Source organism: Cavia porcellus, unplaced genomic scaffold, assembly GCF_034190915.1.
Source record: "Cavia porcellus strain 051 isolate PalLab524CR breed Dunkin Hartley unplaced genomic scaffold, mCavPor4.1 scaffold_10, whole genome shotgun sequence".
Lineage (NCBI taxonomy): Eukaryota > Metazoa > Chordata > Mammalia > Rodentia > Caviidae > Cavia > Cavia porcellus.
In genome coordinates this window covers 77389866-77404965 of record NW_026947493.1, presented here as the reverse complement: position 1 = coordinate 77404965, position 15100 = coordinate 77389866, and the positions used below count along the sequence as shown (strand labels likewise).

The 15100-nt window shown below is 32.5% G+C and overlaps 1 protein-coding gene across 8 annotated transcripts in view; it reads left to right on the top strand.

Annotated features, from left to right (window-relative positions):
* Positions 1-15100, top strand: part of Csmd3 (CUB and Sushi multiple domains 3) — a 1082130-nt gene that overhangs the window by 116616 nt on the left and 950414 nt on the right. For all 8 annotated transcript variants that reach the window (XM_063257640.1, XM_063257641.1, XM_063257642.1 and 5 more), the window contains exon 2: positions 2416-2638. In XM_063257640.1, the coding sequence (XP_063113710.1) occupies positions 2416-2638 (223 nt within the window). The remainder of the gene's footprint in view (positions 1-2415; positions 2639-15100) is intronic.

Below are 15100 nucleotides of genomic sequence, written 5' to 3'. Positions count from 1 at the left end.
ATGAAGAGGACAAACTGACAACTAATGACAGAAAAAGATCTCAACAGAAATGAGGCAGAGAAGGTTGGATGGTAGGAACAGCCATTTTGGAGAAAACAAGACATCATAATAGGTAGTGCTGATTAAATATCCTCTTGTTTTGAAGTCCCATCAAGCTTTTGTTCTTCTGTCTCCATTGGTTTTAACGTGTTGTATCTTATTGAATTTTATTATATGTGATAATATAAACAAAAACTTTTATAGACAAGGAGATTATACAGAAACCATTGTTCATTTTCTGTTAGTTGATTCTAAATACCCTATAATGCTGTCATTCTCTTGAATGGTTTTACATTGTCTTGATATGTTTGATGCTACAGTATACGAAGTTATACCCAAAGATTTTAAGGGAAGAGACACTATGGTAACTACTATTATGTCAAGATTATCTTGTGGTAAAACACTATTTTGCTTAAATGTCTATGCTTTGACCTGCACTGTTTTGTTGTTATGCCCTCTTTTTTTATCTCAATCTCCTTTTTATTATCTACTTTTTCATTTTTATCCTTTTAATTAAGGGAAAAATAAAAAATAGCAGGATATATTATAGTAACCCACTTTGATTTCCTATTAACTTGATTTGAAACTCTGTATTGCTCTCACCGTCTTGTTTTGACTGATTTTCCTCTGTTCTGTTATGCTTGATAGTACCAAGTTTGACAGTATAGGCAACAACTATGAAGACAATAAGATTCATTGTGATGCCCATTCTGGTTGACTATTATCTTCTTTTGAAGTCCTCTAATATCTCCAATGTTTTGGTTTTATTGGTCTTATTCTTTACTGTTTGGTTCAATTTTATTATAACTGATGATATAGGCAATTCTTTTTAAGATAACGAGGCATTACGGTAACCATTATTGATCACCTTGTATTTTGTTTTTACATTATGTATTATGTCCATCCTTTTAATTTGACTGACTGTCCTGGTATGTCACATTTGGTTTTAATTTCTCAAAAAAAAAAAAAAGTAATAAGAACTGTGGTAGCAATAAAATCCAAAATATGTAATTGTCATTGTACAAAAGTAAGGAAAAAAAGTTCTCCAAATGATATGACTGCATATATATTTAAGTGTATAAGATAGATAATCGTATTATTGAGTTTTGTTGGATCACTGAACAAAACTGTTTGCAGTCTCACTGTTTGAAAGTCCCCTCTATATGCTTTAATTTTGTAACTTCAACAAATATTTCTAAGATGACAATATGTAATTAACTAGTGATTTCCTACTGTTTATTTTTTCTGAAATTCTGTATAACTTATACCGTCTTTCTATTTTTTTTCTTTTTTCTCCTTAAATAAAATTAAAAAAAAAAAAAAAAAAAAAAACCTAGAACTAGATGTTCCAATTGACCCCGTTCTTCGTGGTATCTTCCTGAAACAATTAATAAACATCATACCACAGCAATATATGCCCAGATGGTTATAATGGCACAAACTTGTCATAGTTAAATCTTGAAAAAAGTCCTAATGTCCACCAGCTGATGATTAGATAAACGTGTGTTTTTTTAGATGAAGTATTACTCTTCCGTAAAAAACGATAAGCTTAACCCATTGCTCAGAAAAGGATGCACTTTGAAGCCATTCTACTAAATAAAATACAACCCTACACACGTGTGAATATCTCATTTCTCTGGTGTAAAACCGTAAGCATAAATAAGGACCAAAATGTACAATAGATATTGTGAAATAGGAAGAAAACATCAAAATGAGGAATGGAACAAGGTATGGGGGAGGAGAAAGAAGGAAGGAAAGGAAAAATATGATGGAAAAGAAGTAAGAATTGGAAACGAAGGTTTTGTAAATAGGGAGGGGAAGAAGGGTAGAACGGAGGACAGGGGAATAGGGGGAAATAATTTTTAAAAATCTCTTTCCCTTATAATCAGGGTTGAATAGATCTTCTATAACATGTGACACATGGTAGAAATAGGGATATGCCAAGAAATTTTCATCTTTTTCAGACAATAAGTAAAATTAGGATTTAATATTCCAAATTATAGTCATTAAATTTTCCATACTATTTACTCATTTCCACAATTAGAATGGAAACCCTTAAAGAAGACAAAGATGTACTGGAATTGTGTTCATGGAAGCATATCTCTGGGATAATCTCATTGATTGGTTTATTATTATTAATCTCAATATGGAACATGATAATTCAAGCATTTTCTTATTTATATTTACATATGTATTTATGTCCACTATAAATATATATAATATAAATATATGCATAATTTATTTAGCTCTTAAAATGTCATTTACAAAATTATTATTAAGATCTACATTGGAAAAATAAGATTTTTTGAAATAATTAATTTTCTGAATTTTTTATTTTATGTAACATTGATATCCATTTTTATGTTTTTATTGCAGGGTTTATTTATACGTGTGGTGGAACTTTAAAAGGACTTAATGGCACTATAGAAAGTCCTGGTTTTCCATATGGATATCCGAATGGTGCAAACTGTACATGGGTAATAATAGCAGAAGAAGGAAATAGAATACAAATTGTGTTTCAGTCCTTTGCACTAGAAGAAGAATATGACTACTTATCCTTATATGACGGTCACCCTCATCCTACAAACTTCAGGACAAGGTGAGTGTGTTTTTATGGAAAAAGGGAGGAAAATTATTTTGTGCATAAGCTAATTTACTTTTCAGAGAATGCTTAACATGTAGTATAATTAAAATCATACTGATAATCATACCTAATTATTGCTCATTTACAAATGTAGAATTTTATAAGCAACTTACTTCCTTATCTCAGACCTCCCATACTGGAACATTTCTACTAGTATTTCTCCAGTAAACATGAATGCAATTTTAACTGACATTTTTAGATAGCATAAAAGGATGTTTGTATCTTAAATAAATGATCTCTATGCTAAATTCATTACTGTATAGATGAAATTTTCATAAAAACGAAAGTGTATTTTGCACTATAGGTTTTGAGGGTATTAATGTACAACAAAATACAACACACTTTAATTTCAATATCTATGTGATAGTGCAATATATTACTTGTTGATGATGTCTGAAAATATCTGAATAGAATACCCTTTTCACTGGAACATTCATATTTGTGTTCTAACAAATGAAATTACTTTTTAGATAGTTGATGAAATATAAAAATAGAAATATTTATTATTAAAATGGCTATTCACAATTTCTTGTTGATAAAAATGTTATGTAAAAACATGAAGCACATTTTCTGTATTGTAAGAAAATGATCTTAATTGTAGATCAAATATAGCAAGTAAAAACTTTGAAAACTTCCGCCCTTACATATCTCAGTCCTAGATTTACACTATCTTTCAACGTTTTCTTTAAGTCAAGTAAACATACTTGAATATGTTTCCATTTTAAAATTTAAAATATTCAGGACAGATAATATGTAACGGCCTGAGACTGGTTACACACATGGCTATGTTTGAGTTTTGACTCTGTGATTCCATCTTTGTTTCTAGCAATCGATGCTGTGCTTTTGTCTTCCTGCTCTTGTGGATGCTGATTATCAATATTAACTTTTTACACTTTCTCCCTTTCCACAGTGTTTTGCATTGTTTCCATGTTACATACAATGCTTGTGTTTATCACACTCCCAATTTTAGTAATAGGAATATAATACAGTCAGAAAAGTGTGAACTCAGTGGTAAGATTTACACCATGCTGTTAGTGTGCTGCTTAGCAGATTTAAGGAACCCAGGCCAGCTCTGCTTTGACTAGGAGGTGGGCCATTAGAAAGGGGTACTGCCCACCTCATGCACTTTTCCAAAATCTTACACATAACGTGTGAAACAGCTGCTTACATGTACAAAATCCTACTATTCCACAATTGAACTATTTCTAATGAGAGTAACAGCTAAAATGTTTCGTTTCAAATCATATGTTGATACAAGGAATATTTCACTACCCCAACTACAGATGGGACTGTATTTCTCATGAATACTCTCTTTTCTGAATTGATTTACTGTGTATTTCAGTTTCTCCTTTTAATACTTTTAAACTTCTTCAACATGTATCCACTTTAAAAAAAAAAAAAAATCCTGCATGGCATATGCTTCTGACAGTGTTCTTTCGTCTTTGCTCATATATTTAAAAGTGGAGTGTCCTTTCTTAATGACACAGCACTCATCAGGAAGAAGCCTTGGAAAGTTGTAGACCCACACCACTGTACTTGTATTAGGTGTGGTCGGGGCATCTGGCCCACTAATACCTACTCAGTTGATGGTGCATACTAGACATCCAGGAGAGCCAAAAATATGTACAAAGGTCCAATGACTTTTGTGAATTTGTGTGACAATGGCTGAGTATGCTATATAAGTGGCATACAGTTTTTAAAAGCTAATTCTGTCACTTTTATCTGGCATTTTTTCATAAACATACTGATAGTATTGTTTTTCTAAAAGTCTGTTTTCTCTAGCTCCCCTTCGAAATGAGAAACCATGTTCTTACTTTCCCCTGCCCTTTTTAAAAACAATTATAGCCTCTGGGAATTTGAAAGGCTTTGTGACATCGGGATAATTAATTTATTGTTCTCATTGTTTCTTTACTAATCTGTAAATTAGAAACACTAGCACTTCATTTACAGATTTCATGAGAATTACAATGTGATGGAAGCTCAATAAATCCAACTCCTGGCATTTATTGAGTGATTCCTCAGTTCCTGACACTGTGTGAAATATTTTGCATTCATTACAGTACTTAACTTCTCACTACCCAAACGATGTGAACTAATTACTATTATTATCATGATCATTTTATAATTGGTAAAAAGAGGTTAAATTACTTGCCTAAAGTTAATGCTGATGCACATAGCAGGGGGCGAGACTAACACTGCACAAGAGATTCATCCAAGTTCAGAGATCAAGCTCTTCCATACATAGTGTTAGTATTATTTAAACACTTACGCATACACAGGTATACATAATGCTCAAAATTTACAACTTGATACATAAGGGAATCAATGTTTACTTTTGTAGCATTATTTGATGACTATTATTAATCGTGGCATGGCAGGAAAAGGCAGCAAAGTAGCAGCAGTAGTGCCAGTGAGCCTGCCACCCAGGTTACCACCCTATTGATTGGCGTCACTCAGACCAGGGTGAGGCTTTCATTATCTACATCTTTAATCCATATGACTCCCTTAACCCACAGCTGTTTTTTGTAAACTAAGACAAATTAAAGTTTAATTGCAGTGCCAGTACTTAGGTTTCAAAAAAGTGAGTTTTGGGTTCGTAGTTGGGCACTCAGGCTCTAAAAGTTTCACCTTCATCATCCTAGACCAAGCCAGTTCCAAGAAGCCTTACATAAGTGAGCATCAGGTTTGGACGGGCTATCTAGATAAAAGCAATAATAGTTTCTTAGAAACAGAATAACTATATCAAAAACAAATAGTATTGCTCATAATAATAATTTGCCTTGCAAAATCTTGCAAGACTGAATATTAGTACAATTAAAAACACAGTACTCATTTCTCCTAAGTGTAATTACTGTTATATATTTATTCTTAATTTTATTATCTAATCTTAATTGCATATACTTATTTTTATTTCTAATGTATTCTCTTATTTAGTAATTATTTTTATTTTGTCCTATGGATTTCTTTCTTTCTTTTTTTCTTTCTTTCTTTCTTTCTTTCTTTCTTTCTTTCTTTCTTTCTTTCTTTCTTTCTTTCTTTTTTGTACTGGGATTGAATTTATAACCTTGTGCTTGCCAGGCCGATGCTTAGGTCACTAAGCTAAATCTCTGATCTTTCCTATGGATTATTTCTTTTTGGCTATGTGTAACTATCTTTTTTCATGACTGGTATATTAGCTTTTCTTTCACTGGGACACGATCTCCAACAAGCGCAATTTATGGAAGATAGATTTTTTTTTCAGTAATGATTTAAAGGGATTCAGTCTACAGTCATCTGGGTCTTAGAGTGAAGTATCAAAATGGACTAGCATGGCAGAAGCAAGATTCTTAGTACATGGAGACCAGAAAACAGAGCAGGGGAGCAGTACAAGAAAGGAAAGGGGTCAGAGATTGTATAAGGTCCTCAAAGTTACATCCCCTGAAGTACTGAGAAACACTTATGTATGGGATTCTCTGATTGCGGGGCTCTTTAAAATCTCAACCAAGCTGACACAGGAGGGTCCAGGATCATAACTTATTAACTGAATTTGTACTTAGGAATGGGAATATGAACACTTTTTTACAAAAATATTATCTAGCCTGTAGATTGCCAGTGAATTCACAGTTATTATTCTCTTCATAAAGTAATAAATAATTAAAATTTTAATGTGGTATGCATCATACTTTTCTTTAGAGATTCTTTCTTTATATTTTAATTTTAAAATGCCATGAACCCAGATATTTCATTTTTTCATTATGTTTCCAAATGTTTTGGCATGTCACTGTGTAGTCTCCTCACTTCTTTTAAAAGAGACAATGGTATTTATTATGTTTTTTCTGTAACAAAAAATGTAGTTCACAGTATTTTATGATAGAAATAGCTTTGCTTTTTTGTGTGTAAAAATAACTACAATTTTATATTTGTCCAGAAAGCAAAAGCTTTCTCAAAGTTCACTTACAGGTCCTTCCCCAACATCACTGCCCAAGTGAAAGATCCTGGCTTGGAAACCCTTGATGAGTGGTCGAAAATAAAAAATCGTTATTTATCTTTGAAATTCAATGGGTTGGCATTGCATGGAGAAGACTGACATCCAGTGAAGTGACAAATTGTATCAATACGCTGTTTCATTTATAATTTTTTATTTTACTTTTGCAAATCAAATTTAGGTTTTAAGAATGCCTAATCTTTTAAATAAACTACTCCTCAGGTTGTAATAGGCAAAATCATGTAGCTCACAAGTTCATAGTCCTAGTGTAGTAATCACTACAAAATAAATTTTATCACATTGAATTTTAAAAATGACCGTGAGTTGATAATATTAAGAGAAAAATTATAGTAAAATATATAAAAAAGATATAATAAGGAGTAAATAAATGCACAAAAATTTTCTCAGCAGAGGTGTACAATAATAATAAAACAATTGCTGTACAGAAATAGAACGGTTGAGGCGAAGGGATTTTGCTTCCTTAATTATGGCCACCAAGGACAGATTAACACAGAACCAGTGCCATCTGGGAGCACACGATGAAAAGGAGAGATTTCCAAGGGAAAGAAACCAGTGCAAAGATGCTAATTCTGTAAGACACATGTGAAAATGATTAAGCCAAGAAAGCAGAGAAGTGGCAGGACAGGACAGGATCATACAAGGCCTGGCAGACCTCTGGAAGACGGTACATGTTCATGAGTTCAGAAGCCATCAGAGAGTTTTGAGCAGAGATGTGATATAACTCAGGTCATTACAAACAGTCAGCTGGGTTAAGCTTTCCAGACTGTGCTACCTTAGCCACACGTTAGTCATGAGTAATGCCACTCAAAGAAAAAAAAGGAGAGATTTTTTATAGTACATTCACCAAAGCATGTCCTGTTTTTCCAATTTCTCCTAGCAGTGGGGACACATTTTTCAAATTCCCAGAATTCATGACCCTGTTACATCTTATAATATCAAAGTTTCACTTTAAACTTCTTTTTGAAGAACAGATTCTGTCAACTCTAGCAAAAAAAAAAAAAAAAAAAAAAAAAACATGGTTATTGATATATTAGGGTTTGTAAGACAAGCTGGTAAGGGGCAAACATCAAGAGTTAGATAACATTCAATACCATTTTTCCTCTATATTTTAAGAAAATTTCACCTTATGTGAAAGTGCAAATTCGTTATATTTAAAGAAAATTGAGAATTCTAAATGGAGAAACAATTATTAAAATAAGTTTTATGGACAGGAAAAGGGCTCAAAACATAATACTGACTAGAATTGTTTTAATAGTCCACAAAACAGTCTGTAAAATCATAAAAAATCCTTTGTGCATAGGTGTTCATTAAACTTTACATTTATGAAGTTGGATATTACTCTAAATGACAAGTGCAGTTATCTCATGGTGATTGACTACTCATTTTCTATGTTATGTCAGTCTTTGATTTTTCTTTTTTAAAATTGACAAGATTAAGTAACTTTGTTGTGGCTAAATCACAGGAATATTTTCCAAAGTATGGAACCCAGTAATTTTACCAGGTTCTATATATGATACACTAAACTTGAGGGATCATATTATAGTATTATAGTTCATATACCAGAATTATGCAGAGTTAAGCAACCAGAATTACAAAGAATCTGAATATAAATTCAATCAAAGAACAAGAAAAAATCTATCATTTTAATCAACCTGATTGTCCCAATTAGGGCTATTATATATTATAATTCTTACATTTATACACATCTACATTTAGTCATGATAACTTCTTTCACAAGTTGAAGAGGCATACACAGTAGGTATAAATACAGGAGAATAATCTTAGAACTAACTAAAAGACAATTTAGGCAACTAAAGATACCCTTTTAAAATGGAGTAAATATTCTTAGGACATAGTGAGCTATCAATAACTTGAAGTGTTTAATCAGAAACGAGATATCCATCTGTTAAGGAGCCAATGAAAACTGATTCTTAAATTCAACAAGAAACTTAAGATTTTACACAACTCCAAACAGAGTCACATCCTAGGCTTCTCTGCTCTCCTGAGAGTTTATAAGGAACCAAAAAATACACAAACTATTCTTCCTGGAACGATCTAGCTCTGGTTCATAGAACTTAAGGGAAGACAAATGCTTGGTCCATAGGAACCAAGAAATGTGAACAGGAAGTGACAAGGAGCCAAAACTCCAGCTTTCTGCCTCTCAGTCATCCTCTCCTTCATTTTTTGTCTCTATCTTTTAGTCTGTTAGCTCTACTTTCTGTTTGTCTATTCCTTTTGTATGGATCTTCCCACAGTGTCATTATGGAGTCACAACCCTCTACTTTATAAATGTTGAGCCTAAAGCTAGCTGACCAGTTCAGTTTCTCTGTGTCTGAGAGCCCAGATAGGGTTACACATTTCTCTCTGGTACAATCAAAGATTAGGGTTGCTCTTGCAGAGTGGAGAATGTTTAAGTACCTCATATAAACCTCATGACCTAAAGCAAGTTATTTAATGTCCACATCCTCAATTCCTTATGATATAGCAATAATGCCGTCTAAACAAAATTATGAAAAAGGCTTAAGTAAAGTTGCCTAATAACTGACTTAATGAGTCCCAACAAAGAAAGATGTGGTGGTGATGGTGATATGATGATCATGATGATGCTTAGAATTTAATATTACCAACAAGACCTGTTATTAATATATTTGACTATACTCAACAGAATTTAATGAGACATGGTTAGTCTAAAGAGAATGCAGTAGACATCTTTGATCTATAGTCTCTTTTACTTAAACTGCAAATTAATTCCTCTAGCCTTTCCCTTTCGAAATATATCATCATATTATTTCTATTTTGAAGAGAATTAAACTAAACAAAATAAAACAGAATAGAGTTAATCAAAACAAAACAATGAACATGGTACAATACTTCAAAACAAGATAATAGGAAATCAATAATAGCTAACATAATGCCTCTTGTTATCTTCAAAATACTTCCCATACCATCAGGCTTAATGAAATCAAAACAGAACAGAATAAAACCAATCATAACAAAACAATAAAAGCAGTACAGGGCTTCAGAACAAGATAATAGGAAATCAATATTGGTTACCATATTTTGCTACATTTGAAATAGCTGTCCATGCCATCAAATATAATAAAATAAAACAAAACAAAACAGAATAAACCAAACCAAACAGAATTATGAAAACAATACGACTTACAAAACATGATTATTGAGTAACAATAGCCAATGCCTTGTCTTTTTAGACACTTCCTACCCTTTTACTTTCATAGTATCTATTGTACATTTGAGTCCCACTAAATCCTTTAGTTTTTATACTAGAGAGACAATATGATTCTTATCCAGGTGACTCTGAACCCTTTCATCCATGAGCATGCTCTCAAGTTGTCTCTCATTTACCTGTAGGAGCCTTGAGGTTATCTTTCTTTATATTTGAGTAGTTTTCAGTTTTATAAAAATACTATGTCTTTCTTACCGTTGATGGGCAAGGTACTCCTAGTTTTTTCTGGTTCCCTGTCACATGGTGCATTGTTCTCTCTCCTTTGACTTTCAGTCTATGAATTTTGTTTTGAGTTAAATGTGCTTCTTGTGTAAAGTTTATTGATGGATCCTGTCTCCTGATCTACTATGCCTGTGTTTCTTTTTATTGGTGAATTGAGTTCATCTAAATTAATGGCTATAACCAACATGCTCTACCTCATCTCTGCCATGTGATTTTCCTGCCATTGGTTCCCTACTCTTCCTCTCCATTCAACCATCTGATCCACTTGGTGAATACCCTTTGCTGCTGTTCCTGGAACTGTGGTCATTTTTATCTCTCTCTAGAATGTTCTTCAGTATTCATTATAGGGTTGGTTTGGTGATCATGAATTCCTTCAGCTGTTCTTTGTCATGGAAGCATCTTGTTTCTCCATTAATTTTGAAAAATAGTTTTGCAGGCTACATCAATCTGGGTTGGAAGTCATTTTCTTTCAAGACTTGAAATACTTCACTCCAGCTTCTTGACTTCGTTTTTGTTGAGAAGTCACTCATGATTCTGATGGGCTTTCCTTTATAGGTGAGCTATTTCTTTTCTCTAACACCTATTAATCTTTTGTTCTTGTGTTGAATTTCTGGGATCTTCATTACTATATGTCTCAGTGTAGGTTTATTTTGTTTATGGCTAGTTGGAGTTCCATTCACTTATGTGTCTGGCAGGTCCTTTCTCATATTTGGGAAGTTTTCCGCTATTATTTCTGTAAATAGACTTATAATGTCATTTGTGTTGACCCCTGCTTCTTCATCACCACCTATTATTCTTAAGTTATTTTTCTTGGCATCATCTTGCAGCCTTTATAATGTTATTATTTCCTGGTTCTTTGTTCTTTTTAAGAGATCTTTCCTTTCATGATCAAGCTGCAAACCTGTCTTCAAGGTCTTAAAGTCTACTTTCAATTTCTTTCAAATGGTTTTGTCAGTGTTCAATGGAGTTTTGATTTCCTGGATACCTCTTTGAATCTGTTTCATGTATTATAAATCTTTTTTTTTATATTTTTAATTCAAGATTTCCCTCATTTCCCTAAACTCCTCATTTTTATCTATATCCTGTTTAGATGTGCTTAGCAATACATTTATTATGTTTTTCATTTATTGTTTTGCCTGAGATAATATTTCTGATCTAATTTCTTTTATAGCCTCATGAAGATGTGCCTTTACTTCAGTTGCCATCACTTCAGAAAACTTTAGGTGTGTCACCCCCAATCTATTCTGTGTTTACATCTCCTTTTATGTGTTCTGCTTGGACTGGAGACCAGAGACTGTCTTTTGTTTCTTCATCTTGACATTTTTCTGTGTTCTTCCAGATAAGCAGGTAGTGCAATCTCAGGCACTTCCCGCATGGCTACAATTTCTCAGAAGTGTGAATATTTGGTTCTCCTGGTCAATGCTGGCTGCAAGTATCTACCCAATGGTGACTATTTGGTGAGCTCCTGTGAGGCTGGCTGCTGCTTTTCACACCCTGTGCTGGCACCCTGATGGTGGCTGGAATGCACATGATAATGGGGCTGGCCAATGCTTCCCAGACCTGAGCTGATCACTAGCTTTGAGGCCTCCCCAAGGGACCCAGTCTTTGATTTTTAAGATTTTTATCTTGAAATGATAATGACATTGAATGAGAATAAAAGTGTTCTTGTTTCCTTGCATATATTTGTAATTGAGTAATACGATTTCAAATACCCATCATTTAATGATATAGTTTACATACTTTTCAACTTGGAAAAAAATGAACATCTTAAAAAAGTAAGTAGCAATTAAGACCATTCTGAATAATTGAGACCCTGAAATGAATCAAAGTGTATTATAAAACTTTATGTTCAAACTTTTGGAATTTACAGTCTAATCCATTCACATTATTATGTATCAACAGCTTGCACTTTTTATTGTTGAGTAATATTACATGAATATTCATGAATAATTTATTTTTTAGTTAACCAACATTTAGGTCGTTTGAAGTTTTGAGGCTATTTGAGTAAAGATGTAAAACATTAATGAACAGTTCTTCTGTGATGTAACTTTCTTTGTTTGGTTAAATTCCTAAAAGTAGAACTGTTTGGATATTGGGTAGACACATATTTAATTTCTTAAAACAACAAACAAACAAAAAAACAAAACAAAACAAAACAAAACAAAAAAAAACCTCGGCCAAACAGATTTCCAAACCTGCCACCTATTTCATAGTCCCTTCTCATTGTATGAGGTTCTGATTGCTCCACATCTTAACCCACAATTGGTGTCAGCTTTATTGTGATTTTTTTCCATTGTTTGATCACTATTTTATCAAGCATATGCTTGTTAAACATCTACTTATATATCCTTATGAAATGCCCATTGAAAAACTTTGATGTAATATAAATCAATTACATTAATCAGTCTTGATATTACTAAGTTAAAAGTTGTTATGCCATTCTTATGTTATAGCATTGGTTCTTTGGTGTTGCAATCAATTTTTTTTTTCTATCAGTGACTTTTTTTATTTCCCTCTACTATCTTTTTGATTTTTTATCTTATCAAAGTCCAATTTATTAACAATGATTTTTCTGTCTTTGTATATAGTATGATAAATATTTGTGTATCTAAGGGTGGAAAAATATCTACTATATTCTTCTGACAATAAAGCACTAGATTTTGTAATTAGGTCTATAGTCTATTGGGAGTGAAGGAGTCTATTCATTCTGTGCAATTTTGGTGTTAAGGTGAAGAATTAATGTCGTATTTTCCTAGAAATGAAGACAAAACACATTATGAGTCCCCATTGAATTCCTCTGGCTATAATTACAAGTAAGCATGTTTCAGAAATACTTCAAAACTTGGCTGATAACTAAGTTTTGCTAGGAAAAACTCTTTATTTTTCTCTATTTCTATGATCATATTATTTTTACTATTACTGTTTTTGTCCTTTGTGATTACCTGTCATCTATACTTTCTTGATCATGGTCATAGAATGTGTTTTATTATGAAGGTCAATTCACTGAATTTTCCTTATCCCTGTGTTGAACATCATTTAGTATTTACCCAGTACTATATTTTTTTTAATTCACCAAGGGATATAAAAGATATAATAAATTCTGTCAAAAATTTTTATGTATTAAATAATATGACTGAATTCCTGATGTAACTGTAGAATGTTAGAAAGTAAAATGTGTCAATAGCAATTCATAGTTAAACTGCCCCAGGTATAATTTGCAGGCATTTCTTCCTACGAAAGTATCCATGGTGTCCCAAATATGCTCCTAAGCAGCCCTTATAGTTCATTTCTTACATAACTATTCTTGTCTTCTTTCATTTCTCTTTTACTCCGAGAACTTCCTATAAAACTTATTAATACTCATGATAGAATTTTTCCCTTATCCTAATCTCTGCTCTTTCAATGGCAGGCAATCATCTATCTCTTGAAGGTATAATGAGATAGAGAATTTCCTTCTCACAAAATTATTAGAAAATATCTACATGACTTATTAGATTATGGAAACAAATGACCATAGAGTTTATTTTATGGCATTGAAAGTCAGTGATTGATATCTTCTTGATGGCCTTTCTCCTGATGTGCCTCTGTAGGCAGTCATGAAGTTCAGGTTCAGAGTCACACGACTTGATCCAATTTACTGACTCTGAAGATTTGCCCTTTTGAAGCTGGAGCCAGTCTGTGTATTCTGTTTATCTTTTTTTCTTGTCTTTTTTCTTTTTCTTCCCTTTTTTTTTTTTTTTTTTTTTCCTTTTGCTAGGGCGTATATGCCTATGTGTATATTTGCGTGTTTGTGTGTGCAGACAATTGGACCCAGGGCCTGTGTACTAATTTAAACCCAGCTCTTTTATTTTTATTTTAATTCTGAGATGAGATTTCACTAAATTACTAAACTGCCAAAGCTGCTGTACTCCAATTTGGATCCTCTTTATTTAACCACTCATAGTATAGGTATTAGAGTCTTGTGGTACTAGGACTGACTCTTTTTAACATTTTTACTTTAATAAAATGTCTGGGAAATTTGGAGATTCTACTGGTGACTTAAAAGGTATATGTAAATTTTATAAGTATCTATGCAAAAACTATAAATGTGAGATTAACAACTATTACTCAAGAAGTAAAGTGAAGTAACACCAGGGTTTTCTTGTGCATTTATATTATGGTGATGCACTAACTAGAAAAGTTAAATTTATTTGTTCTCGGGCCAACAAAGAACTTAATGTCAAAAGGCATATAACTTGTACCCTTTTTCTGTGTTTTTTTTTTTTTTCTTTTTTCTCCTTAAATAAAATTTAAAAAAAAAAAAGCATGGATCCCAAAAAACATTAAAGTTGAATATAGAAATGAGCTTTCTATGATTAGGTTTGTAAAAGATTATACTACGCTATCATCCTCCTTACTAAAGATTTATTGCCTTGCCATTAGGCATGCAACTGAATTAGAAAAAAAAAATACTCAATTAAAATTTCGATGCACCTTAGGCAGTTAATGACTCTTCTCTTTACCTCTCTTTCCTCACGTTGGGGGATTCAAATTAATGATTGGACAGATCTCAAGGACACACGGACACATGGGATTTCTAAAACTCCTTGGAAACATAAAAGGCTCTTTCAAATCTGAGTCATGCAAGGATTCAAGAATATAAACAACTACTTGTTGTTTATACTTGGAAGGTTGCCAAAACTGAATTGAGGTGCCTTTTGGTAAAAAAAAAAAAAAAAAAAAAAAAAAAAAAAAAAAAAAAAAGCACTGAATTAAATCGTGAAAGCAAGATTTGAAACATAGAACAAAAATGACAACAAGCAAATTTGAAGACTTTGTTCCATGGCTTATGTTTATTCAATCTTTTATAGCAAATCTATTTAAAGGTTTATTTCTGTTGGTTTGCTTTCAATAAATGGCACGGAGAAGCGGCAAGCAAACTAGGCATGGTGCAGTAATTGCCTAGAGACAGATCTTCTGAGGG